The sequence below is a fragment of the Netta rufina genome, assembly GCF_964035555.1.
Source record: "Netta rufina genome assembly, chromosome: 4".
In the NCBI taxonomy this organism is placed as follows: Eukaryota; Metazoa; Chordata; class Aves; order Anseriformes; family Anatidae; genus Netta; species Netta rufina.
The window spans coordinates 30065213-30079632 of NC_140127.1; the positions used below are offsets into that span (position 1 = coordinate 30065213).

At 36.6% G+C, this 14420-nt stretch overlaps 1 protein-coding gene across 1 annotated transcript in view; it reads right to left on the minus strand.

Moving 5' to 3' along the window:
* Positions 1–2448: 2448 nt before the first annotated feature.
* RXFP1 (relaxin family peptide receptor 1) overlaps positions 2449–14420 on the minus strand; it is a gene marked incomplete at both ends in the record, with an annotated part of 50844 nt that continues 38872 nt past the window's right edge. Inside the window, 10 exons of the mRNA XM_084286057.1 lie at positions 2449–2750; positions 4544–4762; positions 5278–5688; positions 7329–7558; positions 7791–7862; positions 9823–9894; positions 11324–11395; positions 12199–12270; positions 13972–14043; positions 14329–14403. Coding sequence (XP_084142183.1) covers positions 2449–2750; positions 4544–4762; positions 5278–5688; positions 7329–7558; positions 7791–7862; positions 9823–9894; positions 11324–11395; positions 12199–12270; positions 13972–14043; positions 14329–14403 — 1597 coding nt within the window. The remainder of the gene's footprint in view (positions 2751–4543; positions 4763–5277; positions 5689–7328; positions 7559–7790; positions 7863–9822; positions 9895–11323; positions 11396–12198; positions 12271–13971; positions 14044–14328; positions 14404–14420) is intronic.

Genomic DNA, 14420 nt, shown 5'->3' on the forward strand with positions numbered 1-14420 from the left:
GCCGGGGCCGGGCGGGCGGCGGGGAGGGCCCTCCCTCGTCGTGTGTGCTCCAAGGAGCTGCCGCCAGCAGGAGCCCTGCCGGCCCCACAGACCCTGTGGGGATAACCTCGGGCTTCCTCGCTGCACGTCGGGGATGGGATACTGCAGCGAGTCACGGCTTGCTTACAAGCTCCCTCCTCATCCCAAGCCTTGCTGTTTTAAGCAATACTGCAATATATTGATCACTGACAAGAATTTTTACACTATTTTTGTTATAATACATATAAAGTGCCTTATGGCGGACCATATATCCCTCGGTAGAAATCTAGCAGCAGTGTTTATAGGAGGGATTGCTCCGAGCCATGAGTGAAAGCTTCCATCAGCTACAAAAGAACCCATTAAATACATTCTCCCATCTACAAGGAAGCACACGAGATCTTTTCCTGTATTTGGTCCTACTTCATTTATTGCCTTAAGCAGTTACTATAGTTAGTCCAGGGCTTACTGATACCGCAACCCTTTGGTCTGAAAGATCACTATGAAATAAATACCTGTACTGAAAGTCCCGTACACTTACCAAAGCTGGAGGGATGCTGCAGTGCAGTGGGAAGCTGCAGGAGAAAGTAGCAGTACCCTGCACTGTTAGTCCAATTTCCTGGGCTGGAAGGACTTTTTTAAAAGATAAACTGTAATTTTGTTATCAAAGCAATAACATTTTTGCAACGCATTCTGACTGATGGGTGTCTTCTGATTACTCATAGAAACAAGGATGACATTGAATATACCCATAATCGACTTACACAACAAACAAAAATAACAGTGAGGACAGACTCATCAAGAAGGCTTGCCCCCATGAGTACACAAGTTCTTTTGAATTGAGTTCTGACTGCCTCACTTAAATGTAATACACCCTGCAGGATTTCACTTCACTTTTTTTTTTTTTTTTTTTTTTTTCCCAGTAACCCAAAATGTTGCCAAACAACTTGGAAAACAAGTCATTTTGATCAGCAGATAATCTTTTATTATTTCAATAAAATGTACAGTCGTGGAAACAGAATGATTAACTTCTGATTTCAAGATAATCCAAAGTTCTGTAAACAGTTAAAGTGTGCGTCACACTGTTTTTAGTTCTACTTCTTACATTATTAAGAAGTTAAGTGCAAACATTGGAAGCATCTTTTAAAAAGCTTCAAAACATCAATGCAAAATAATTTCTTTCACCACCTTAGGCTCCAGGCCTTTGGGTTGTGAGTATGGTACTACATGAACTTGGGAATTCATACTCACAAGAGAAAAGATTCTCTTCAATATGGATATGCAAAGGAACAGCCTCTGCCTTGCACCTTTTTTTGGTACAGAGGTTCATTTCACATGGGATAAAATCAATTTTCTCTGGGAAAAGGGGAAAAAATATTTACATTGGGAAGCCAAATGCTGCCCAAAAGGTGCGGGATGGCGGCACTCCAAAATTATTTTAACTGTACTGCATCCAATCAGATGTACAAAGTGATTACAATATAGATGTTATGACACCTATTAAGACTGATCATTTGACACTCTCCCTTTATTCAATACACGGAGAGTTTAAAATCTGTTGAAGTGTGCAGGCTGTAGGGAACTGCATAGGGAAGCCCATAAAGAATTGGTGAGGAAAAGAGCAGCATCAAGATGGTGGGATACTCACTCTGGTCTTCCCAGGGAAGGTCACTCTTCTGAAGGAAAAACTTCCACCAGCTACAATTGGAGGACACTGTTGAGAAACTCATTTTATTTTAAAAACAATTCTGGTTCTGCTTGAATTAGAACAATTGTTACTATTTCAGGATCATTTGTATGATTAAAATAGTTGGTATATTTTTTAAAAGCATAACGTTCACTTGTTTGGCTTTGACAAGTACAATAAACTAATCTAATTATGAAATGAAAATATTTTCTTAGTGCTATTGTTCCCTAGAGCTTTTTAAGAGCTGTATGCAGTCTGCCAAGTCAGAAATTTTGAAGGGAAAATAATTTTCTGAATGATGAAACCAATCAACTCTGAAAAAAACAGCTGGTAAAATGGTGATTTTTTTTTTTTTTAAAGTTTATTGAAAATACCTTTTTTTTTTTTTTTTTTCAAAGACGGATGATTGTGAAACATTTTGATTTCAGTATGAGATGTTTTAAATGATAGTTCATGCTTTTTTCCACACTTCTGGCTTGTTGGAGGGGAACAAATAAGAGATTGATTCTGAACCAGGATGAGCTGTCAAAATGAGCTGTCAAAACTGTTGCAAGATGGAAATAATTTTATTTATATTGGTTCTACCTGCAAGCAGCCACACTGCTCTCACTTCGTCCTGCTGTGTGTTCCGGTGCACAGGAGTCCAGCCATCATACCTCCCTCATTTTGACTCATTACTGTAAAGTAGCAAGTCCATGGATGTGAAGCTAACAGTGCAAATGTCACCATAAAGATTCAAAACGTATTTACATGTACAGATTTAGTCTTGTTGACTGTGTAGTCACAGATGCATCAGAGGAGTCTGTACAAAGCACAGGCTTTGTTAGCTTTGGTGTGATTTCGTGCACTGGCCACATCTCCACCCAAATGAATGACGGGCCATATGTTTTCTGACTGCCTTTGCTTCTCTTGGATCTTCTCTGTCTGTAGTTATACCAAACCTGGTGAATCATTTCCTTGAAAGGTCGGGTAGTCAAAGTGTAGAGAAGAGGATTCAAAGCACTGTTTATTGGCAAGATAAAAATCACCACCCAAGATGTTATGGTACCTTATGGAGGGAAAGAGAAAGGAAGCTGTAGTAGCATTTGTACATATTAATTAATACAAAGCACATCATGCTTATGAAGCACAGCTACCTGCTAAGAGGCTGGCACAGTTCTTGTTCTGGCTGAGACCCAGTTTCTTGACCCACATCTTTTATTCTGCTTTGCTCTCTTGTCTCTTACTGTGATCACTGTTTGCCATCCTCTTCCCATAATGAATGCATGTCCCTGATGTCCTGTTCTCCCCCAAAGCAATATCCTCCAGCCCCTTCTTCCCCACAGAGGCTGATTTAGCTCCTCTGCACCAGTTCTTTGTTCTTTCCCATGTGAAGGGCATTGTATACAATCTTATTTCCTTCTTGCCCTGTTGGTAAGGGTCTTCATGTTCACACCTCCCTCCTTTGTCACAGTTTCCTGCTCTCCTGCTTATATCAGGGTCTGAGGGCATTTTTCTATCACCCCCTTTTCATCCTTACTGTTTGGGAGAGAAGTTGGATTGTTAGCTGATTGTTAGCTGGCAGGTAGAGAAGGGACAGGACTGTAGTGCTGAAAGGTGGTCATGGGCACCCTCAGCTGCACTGTTTGATTTATAGAACAATTACAGAACTGTCCCAAGCTGTACAAACAGCCTTTACCCCCTGCTTTCTGGCTTGATCCTTTTGCTGCAATATCAATATATTTCTATTGATGCATAATTCTAAGGCTGTCACAGCCCCCGCCAAAGAAATATAGTTTAAAACTCCTTTAAATTTAGACAAACATCTGTGATGTCTTTAATTTTACGAAATTAGCCCAGCCTAACACAGAATGTTTACTTGCTAAATCCAAGATCACCCTGTGGTTTACCAGGATTTCTTCTAGATTTCCTGACTCTGAATACATCTGCTTCTACTTTCCACAACATTTTCTTTAAAATCTCTTAGATGGTTGGATAACTTCATGAAGAAGAATTTTAGAAGGTTTAATATAACTGAAAAATATTTGACACGATCAACACAACCTTCAGACGTTTAAAATTTAAGTCAAAACTTTGAAAAGGCAACTCCCAACACTTTTGGTCAGCATGGCAGACAAAATTCTGAACTAAAATATTTTCTCACCGATACAGTATTGTCACATACAGCCATATGCTAAGTCTGACTCCGTGGCTGCTAGTGCTACTCTTTGTGCTAACATGTTCTTTCCGACATGGTTTACAAGCCCTACATAAAACATTATTTTTCTAGCATGTACCAATATAGCAAAGAGAAGAAAATAATAAAGCTGTAATTTTTAATCTTTTAAGTTGCACAGTATTTACATGCAAAAGATTTCCCCTAACACGAAGAAAGATTTATGTAACTTACTGTGTGAATATCAATTTGTAAAAGCAAGTTATTTCAGGATAAGAATTGTATGGTTAAATCAAGATAGGAAACACTGTATTGTCTTTAGCCATGGTTAACAGAACCATCAAAAGCTGTCACATGAAAAAAGCCAATCCTATTCAAACTTGGTTTGCAAATATATTTTGTGGAGACAGATAGATATTCTGTGGAGACAGGCTTTAAAGATTTGAATCTCTGTTGTTTTGGCTGAGTCAAAAGTAACTAGATCTTGATGATGATAGTAAGATAGTCCAATGCAGTAATAAAACAAACTATAATTCAATACATTGTGTGTGCATCTATATAGATAAATAACATAGTTCATGATAATAATGTAGTTCAACATGTGCAATTGTTTTTTTTTTTTTTTCTAAACTGTAAATGCTCTTTATACAGACACAGCTGAAATAGCTGCAAAAGGAAGAACATACCTGGTATTTCTACTTGAAGTAAAGAAAGGAGTTTCAAAATAAAAATGGGTATCCAACATAGTGCATCGGTAAAAACAATGAAGAAAAAACGTTTGGCAAGGGTCATCTCTTTTTTGATGTGATTCCGAATTTCAGTAGCCATAATAGCTGTTTGGTGAACACTGTAGAACATGCTTCCATAGGAAAACACAATGATGATAAAAGCAGCCAAGTTTACACCTGTTGAAGAAGTTAAAATTAGTTATGATTTAACAGCACAATAGCAATTAAATATCACCTATCTGTAAGTTGGATAGTAAAGTCCTTTCTCTAAACTGCTAGTCCCATAGAATTAAGTGGCCAGACAATCTAAGTTGGTCTTCATCCAAACACTGAATTACTGCCTCTACTCCAGTATTTATTTAAATTATCATTGCCTGACAAGTGGTTGCCATCGGATCCAAACTATGCAGTGCTTTTCTAGTCTTAACATTGCTTTACTACCCTGACAAAATTTATTCATTCAGGAATTTAATGTTCCTAACTTCTTTCTGCTTTCTGAGCCCTTCAGGCATTTTAAGATATGTAAGTATCAATCTAATATAGTAAAACTCTCAGGCTGGAAAAAGTCTGTAAGGGTATCTGAGTATGAGATGTGAACATCACAGGAAAGCTGCCATATCTGTTTGAAAATCAGGTTTGTTATCATATAAAAGGAAGGCTCTAAATGTATATAAGGAAAAAAGGCAACTTACCTAAAAAAATGACAACAGAATAAATCTGACTTCCTGTACTTTCTGATTGCTCTGAGTGAAGAGGAAAACAGACGCCATTGGTGCCATAGTAGTTCCTGAAAAATTCCTTATTGCTCAGTGGAATAAAAGCAACAACAAACCCAATTATCCAGATAAGAACTAAAATGGAAATTGTCCTGCATTTTCTGGGTTTCAAACACCTAAAAGGATAAACTATGCAGATGTATTTTTCCAAAGTCAGGTAAGTCAATAGCAATACTGACACCTCTGTAGACAGAATAGCCAGCGATCCCACCAATTGACAATGAATACTGTCCATCCACAACTGAGCGTGCTTGTTGTATTCTCCACGATATTTAAGATCAAAAGCTCCAATCACAAATAAATATATTCCCATCAGACAGTCAGCACCTGTGGGCATAGTGCTTAACATCATTATTCACACATCTGAATTTCCCATTCTCTTTGTGTATATGTCTACTGAAAAACAGACATACACACGTATATCAGTACACATTTATGTCAAGTAATACATAGTTATAAAATCAATGTTATAGTCAGAACACTATTCTTTTCAGACTTATTTATTGAAGCTCAAATAAAATCGGTTTGCAAGCAGAAACATATATTTTAATTTATAGAAATATCCTTGCAAACCTTTTTTTTATTATTATTATTATTAGATTTTATTCCTTTTTGATATTGACATTTCACTTAAGATAGTTTGCTTTGAGCGAAGCATCTCTGCTGGACTCAAAGTTTAGTTTTTATTTGTCCACCTGATAATAATTCAAAACTGATGTGCACAGGCTTCTACTAAGACTTGAAAGTAGTCAGCAAACACAAACAACATCATTCTTGCTCCTTATTAGCTTAGCAGGGAAAGGCAGAAGACAGAGGGAAGTTCCTGTGCAAGCCTGCGGTAATGCCAAGAGGCATCGTTGTGACATTCCTTGAGCTCCTTCTGAGCATCCAAAAGAGAGTTTCTGTTGTAGGCCCTCAGCATAGTCTCAACAGTCCTCACAAGTTCAAACATGTGCCCCATCCTCAAAATGATGATGTTGGATTAAAAACTATAAGCATAAGAGATGATACATTTAGCAATTATTTAATTCCTGCATTGGCTTCTTATTTTCAAGTCTTCTGCAACCAGGAAGACAAGGAGCCTTGTTCACTTTTTAAGCATACTGAAATATCATGATCCCTTTTCTCTTCCCTATTGCATTTTACATGGGATTTCTATAAAAAGGCTTAATAAGAAATATTTCTCTAATAGTAGTGCTAGCAGGTGAAGAGGAGCTGTCTACATGGAGCTGAAGCCTTCTCAGGTATTTTGATGAGTTTTGGGTGGTGCTCAGACTGCTCCAATGGTTAAACAACAAAGTTTCAGAATGTGTTATTTAGAAATGTTTCAACCACTTTATACAGTGTTGACAATTACATTTCAAAATGCAACTAATAGCATTTGTGAAATAGCTTAGATAGGCTGTCTTGCATTGAGATGGGGTACTAGAGACTGCAATACAATCTCACATAAAAAACTATACTTCTTAATATTGAGGAGCTAGGAGTGGTAGAATTTCTATATTTGTCTAAAACAATTTTTGCTTGTACAAAAAAAATAAACAAGAATAAATACATGCAATAATGTTTACACACACAAATTGCTATTTAATCAAAAGGGCATACCAGTATTTAGGTTTATGGGCCATTGAAAATTTTTGATTATTTTTTCTTCTTGCCAAAGAAAGTGAGAGTTTGACATCATTATGATGGAGATCATAATGATCTCCATCATTAAAATCAAAAGTGAAACCCTTGTAAGTTATCAACTGCCTGTTGTTACAGAACAAAGGCAGCATCTAACAAACTTCCTGGTGTGTGAGATACAGCATTTTGTATGCCATTCACAAGAGCACAAAAGTTCAGTTAATCCAGAGCTGGAAATATGTCACTATATTACAATGTTATAAATTAAGATGTTGTACACACTATCAGTAGATTAAAACAATCTTATTTTACTATTTTACTTTTATGCACAGAATACTCACAGCAGAGAGACATTATTGAGATGGCGTGGAGCTTATTTTCCGATCTGATGTAAGGCCTCATACAGATAACAAAAATATTTCCAAAGCAAGTGATGGCAGATACAACCCAGACAAACACTCTCTGTATAATGCTAGCTAAGAGATTCTCAAGGGATGAAATCCCATCGGTATTAGGCTTACAGCTGCGCACATGAGGGGCATATCCACAATACTGGAATTTCTTAAAATATCTGAATGTGAGAAACAAAACAAAACAAAACAAAACAGAAAGTAGATGGCTCTAGTAAAACTCTCTAGTAAATATTCAGAAAACATATTCTCAAAGAGGAAAAAATAATTTAAAATTGTCAAATTTGACAACTACTTGCATGCCACTTTTCAGACACTTTTGTTTTTACTTATTCAGTGTTCTGCAAGTCGTGAAATTCAGACCAAAGAAAGTGAACTGGATAAACTACTTACATGTGGGAGAGGTTTCTAAGGGGTCTGAACATTCTTCTCTGGATGTTTGCAATATCAATGCCCTCCAAGCTGCTGTAAACAACACACTCTTAATAAAACACAATATAAATTCAATAGTAGAAGAACAAACTTAATGAGCATTTAATTGTGTTCCTATGATTATATGAAACTAGAGATGAACTTTAATTGCCTCTAATCTGTCACTCTTTGAAACTTAACCAGAAAGTCTACATGAAAGCTAAAGTAGAACAAAATGAATCTCACTTAACTCTAATAAGCATTCTGTTCTTCCAAAATCACAGAGAAGGCTCTTTCAGTGCTCTCAGCAGTGCAGTCGATGATTATTATGTTGCCCTTCCACAGTATTGTTCTACCCATGTTCTTTCATCATCTCTGGGAAAATAACAACTTGTTCCAATAGCAATATTTTACATTTCTGTCCAAGGGAGTGCTTTGCGAGACAAACAAACCACTGCAGGAATTCAGTCTTTATTGTCAAGATCAGCAGGAAGTTGGTACACAGAACTTGGCATGTAAGGGAAAATGCTGAATTTCTGGTGACACATAGGTGGGATGTCTTATTTTATTTTTTAATATATGGAAAATGACACTATTATTTCTCCTGCGGTGCTAGATCAGTAACATGTAACTGCGTAAGCTGTTCTTCTAGAACTTCAGTTTCGATATTCTTCTGGAATACCTTCTGGAATTAGATGTGCACCATGTCTTCTAGACTGCAACCTGTCAAGAAGGCTTTGGTTGTTCTTGTGTGCAGCCTTATTTAAATTTATTGTTCAATGCTTTGAGTGCAATATTCATGTGAGTTGTGAACATATTTAGGCAAAAGTGCAGAAAGGCATTAGTCTTAATGGTTATTTGCTTTGGTCTAACGGGCAGTTTTGCTTGGAGACAGGAATAAGGCCCCAAATACAGAAACTTCTTAGTCTTAGTTAAGCACGGAATGAATCCTGGGGCATGCTTTCCCTAACTACTCCTACCATTTCAAGATAGGAAGGAGACAATGGATGTTCTGCAAACTAAGTGCTGAAACATACCATTTCCTACAGATCTGTCTCCAGGTCTATCAGCTTTCCTAACTTGAAAATATAGAAGGTCCTGACCACTCAATTGCATGAAGTCTTTGGTGTCAAATAACGGCTAAAGTCTATGCTGCAGCTTGACTGCTAGGGAGGTAATTAATTATTTTCTGTGCTCAGATATTTATTTTCATGTATCTTTTACAGATTTAGTACTTTCAGGCCTTTAGCTATGTTCCAAATTCAGTTGAATTTGGCCACTTGAGTCCAAACTGTTGTAAGGAAATGGGACTGATCAACAAAGGCACATGTACTGTGGTTTCCGGCTGCAACTCTGGGGTCAAATCACAAACTCTAGTTATTCCCCTCTCTAAGGAAACATATTTTTGGATCTCCATGGCCATTTTGAAGTTACAAATGGGAAAAACAAATGCTGTGTTCTACTGAGCTGGTTGGTTATTGCAGACATGCATTTGCCTGTGAAGATATATTTAATCTACCACAAGACCAGTTTCAGCTTTGCAAGACTGTCACTGCACCATCACTCAGTTTCAGCAAGGGTTCTACTGGCAGAATTCATGTTTAACTGCTGTGTTAGTTCAGCCATAAAGATTACCCATAAACTCTTCAAAAAGATTTGCAAAAGTCCCATCCCCTCTGACATGACAACTGAATTGTGATGTAAGTTGTGCAAGGTCAAAGTAGGGTTGCATTAATCCTTCTCTGTAATAGTGGAATAGACAACATCCTTCATGAAATCGAATTTTTGTTCTCTTTTTGTTGGAGAAATTTCCATTATGATACCAGTATTTATATGAAGGTAAATTGAAACATTGCTAATAGTTATTTTCCAGGTTGAAATTGTTGAGGATCATAACTATAAACTATTTCAAAGGCAATTTCTTTTAAAACATATTTTGGATTATGACCTTCTGAAGGAGATGTGTATTATCACATAGTAAATAAATGATTGCAGAGAAATACTTGATACTTACAGGGATTTGAGTTTAGTTAGAAAATCAAACTGGTCTATTTGAATTTTCTTGATTGGGTTATAAGAAAGGTTCCTGTAAATACAACACAGATTTAAGCAATTTTGCATGTTTTCTCTACAGCCTGTTCCAAAGATAAAGTAAAAATACATAATTCATGTGTGTTTTCAGTCCTGTAGGAAGGACTCGTATTATCGTCAGTTAAAACTGCAAACAATATCATTCATTTAGCATTATTCAGCTTGCTAAGCCAGTGGAAGAGTAGTCAGATACTCTACAGGCATATGATCGTCAAACACACACACGTATCACACATACACCTTATCTCCCAACCTGACACTTAAAGGGTTTGATTATAGAAATACTTCAGTATTAAACTTTTAGGAGTTATCTTTTAAGTAAAATAATGTAGTTGAATTGCATGCATTTAGAAACGATTTAAAATTTAGTTTGATTGTTGATAAAATCCATCTTTTCATAATGATTTGTGTGAGCTTAAAAAGAGACTGAGGCAATGGAATGTGAAAATAGACATTAGTGTTAAATGTTGTTAATCCGCACAAGAGTATTTCTAGATATATTCCCTATTTCTTCTCCCTATAACTTTTTCTTACGTTTTTGTTTTGGTGCTATAACTGAAACGTCCAAACACAGTATGTGCAGCTGATAACACTCAGTTGCCCCAGTATGTTGTGACTGATCCCAAGAGGGCTGGAAGATCAGAAAAATAAGTTACCGTACATACTGACACCTGGTTAAAAATAGTTACAGGATTTTTCAGTTGTGCCTGACAGAGGTAGACACAGGGACTTTGCTCAGGAAGGTTAAGCTCCAGTGGAACAGTTGTTCACAGCAGCAGACAAAAAATCAATACTTTCTCAAAAGGTACATAGGTTATACATAGCTATTAGGTCCACTGGGAAGTCCTGCTGCTGCCCTGACATCTTCCTGGTTTAAAATCAAAATACAAGATAAAATGTGCTGGCTTGTGCTCTGGAGATTCTTCAATTTTGTGACTAGTGTTACTTTCAGATTATGTGAGAAAGACTGAGACTTTCCAGCAGCAGCACTTGAATTTTTCTATGCACATATTATGGAAAAAGAAAGAATGCCTTTCTGGTTTTATAAAATATGATGCTTTTTTTGGAACTCTTTTACAAGAAAAAAACACTTGCTAACAAGGCAACTGTATGAATCTCTTAAACGTTTATTTTTAGAGCCAAATCACTATATCACATTAAAAACTCCTATTGAAATTATGAAGTTCTGATACAGCTAGCATATCTCATTTTTCATATAGTAACAAGATCTAGAAAAGATTGAATTTGAACTTGCTCTCTTTTTGGACATGAAAATATCCATCTTTTTACAAAATTAGTATCAAAATAATGGTATATACATTTGTTTTTCTTTGGTTCTTTTCTTTCCTGGCATTCATGACTGAAAGCATGTTATATGAGTAATATACAGTTATATAATAATAAGAAGAATCAAGAATCCTTACAGTTGTGAAAGCTCCTTTAGATCCTTAAATATATATGGAGGAAGTGATTCAATCTTGTTGCTAGCCAAGTCTCTGCAGAAACAGCCATAGGTGGGATATCATAAGTTCCTAGTAGGTTCAGTTGTTTAGCTGAAGAGTTTTGTAATTCCAAGATACACAGTTTTATTCAATTTGCCAATTAGAGTATTATTTATTATATATAGGTTTATCAGAAACTTGGACTGTTAAAGAATGCTGATAAAACAACATGAAAAGATAGATCCACTAGATTTCCCTTAGCCTAATTCAAATATGTCATTAGATACATAACTTATTATCGTTATATGTAGATGAAAAAGAAATTGAAATTTGAGTTGCAGGAATTTAGAAATACATTAAACATATCGTTTCATGATGGGAACTGTCTCTCATCTCATATGGGTTAGCCAACACTACATCTTTCCCTTAGTTCTCTAACTTGATGTTATTTTTACTAAACATGGAGAGTATTAATCACTGTAGACAGAGAGGTAAAGACCTCAGCACAAAAGATACCGGCAAACCAGTCTAAAAGACAATGAAAGCACACATGTACCTAGAGTGTGGTAATAATTCTTTTAATTATTAATAATTAAGATTAATTAATATGATTCTATTAAGGTAATGCAATGACCTTGTGAGCAAAAAGGCAATATTATCAAGAATCTCAGAGCATTACTTTATTGCCTATTTCTTCCTTGTTAAATATATGGAAAAAAACAACTGAGGATAGGTGCTATCTCCAGAGCATGTCATGTGAAATAGAATCGATGTTAAGTTTATGTTAAATGACATACGCAAAATAAATTATAACTCTTTGTGACTTGTTCTACAAGTAAAAGAAGAAATTGACTCACAATTCGTCTAACATTTGGAGAGAAGAAAAACTGTTTTCATTTAAAGAGCTGATTTTATTCCGCCTCATCACCCTGGAAGGAGAAAACAAGCTTATATTGCTGTTGCTTGAAAACTATTTGTTTTTGAAGAATACTTCACAAACTTTTAAAATTCTTTCTTAGCTGGATCTTCAAATATCTTCCTCACTAATTTGGCTAACAAGGTGATCAGATATAGAAACTTACATTTTTACAATTCCACAAGTAACTTTTGTTGTCTATGCATGCATTTGCATGTGTATTTTGTGCTCTTTTTGCTGTATTGGTATCTACCACCAAATAAAGTACAGAAGGATATGATAGCACAGTACAGTTGACTACAGTTTGAGAATTCAAGATATTTTAAGGAATAAAACTAATTCTTGACAAAAATTTGAATGTTCAAGCTGTATCCTGGGCTGCATCAAAAGAAGTATGGCTAGCAGGTCAAAGGAGGTGATTGTCCACTTCTACTCCACTTGACTGAGACCCCACCTGGAGTGTCTGTTCAGCTCAGGGCCCCCAGCACAAGGACATGGACCAGTTACAGCAGCTCCAGAGGAGGACCACGAGGTCAGAGGGCTGGAGCACCTCTACTACGAAGGCAGGCTGAGGGAGTTGGGGTTGTTCAGCCTGGAGAAGAGAGGGTTCTGGGGAGACCTTACAGCGGCCTTCCAGTACCTAAAGGGGGCCTACAGGAAAGCTGGGGAGGGACTCTTGGTCATGGAGTGTAGGGGTAGGACAAGGGGTAATGGCTTTAAACTAAAAGAGGGGAGATTTAGATTAGATACAAGGAAACATTCTTCACTCAGAGGTGGTGAGGCACTGGCGCAGGCTGCCCAGAGAAGCTGTGGATGTCCCATCCCTGGAGGTGTTCAAGGCCAGGCTGGATGGGGCTTTGGGCAACCTGGTCTGGTGGGAGGTGTCCCTGCCCATGGCAGGGGGTGGAACTGGATGGTCTTGATGGTCCCTTCCAACCCAAATTGTTCTGTGGTTCTTTGATTCCTTCCGATAAGTTCATTTAGCCATGCTACCATTCTAGTGCTCTTTATTCACTCAAGTCTTTCCATTATCCATAGCAGGCCAATATAAATTTTATGAGATCAGGAGAAAGATAAATTGGACTAGACAGCTTGGGACCTAACAGCACCTTGGAAACAAGCACACAGTTGTGCAACTTTTCCTTCAGTCATATTTCATCTGTCACTGTGCTTTCTCCTTAAATAAACAACCTAGACTTTAAATGCAAAGAGAAAGCCAAGAATGTGGATCCCACAGAAGATTTAACAATTTTTAAAAGTGACAGTTACTATGTAGCATACTAATTGATCAAAAGATAGATTGGATTTTCTGAAGATCATTACAACATCACTGAAGAAAATTTGATGAGAATACTAAAGTTGATGGGCCAACCAGCTGGGCCATTAAACTTTTCAAAATAAAGAAATAAGCTACCTACTTTGTATTTTTGCTTCTTTTTAGTATAACATTTTTTCCTTCTCTCCCAAGTAAAAAGTTAAAATGATATTTTCTAAATCTTATTATCAGTCAAAATCACTTCACTGAAGTTTAGTTACATACATCAAGGACGAATTTTGCTATAAATTTGAACAGTGTAGCCACTGTATAGTGCTCATTTTAAACTGAGCATTTTAATTTAGTCTCTTTGGCGTCTGGTTTGGTAACCATGATACTCAGGAAACTTTTAGCTCAAATATAAATCATTTGGGGTGGCTAATATATCCTGTTACTTACAGTACAGTTAGAGTGTTGCAGGAGAAAAAAGTGATATTTCTTAAATGATGGATATGGTTGCCTTCAAGGTCTCTAGGATATAAAAACAAAATGTTAATCACCAAAAATAAATTTATTTCATTCAGGCAGTTATTCTAAGTTAATTAAAGAAAAATACTACCAGAATGTCATGATTGCACAAAAGAGAACAGAAACCAGAGATCTATTTTTTTCTACACACCTGGCTGATGACTCCAGGTCATCAACCCAGCAGGCACTCTGTAAGATCATTCCAGTGCCATTAGAAAAAGCAGTATGGAAATACAATACAAATACAAGAAAATAGTATTTTTCTAGTGAAATACAAGGTAGACTTACAACCAGTTTAGTCTTGGCATATATTGGCACAGAGGTTTGTCAGGCAAACGAGCAAGAGAATTATTCATCATTTCTCTGAGAAAAAAAAAGTA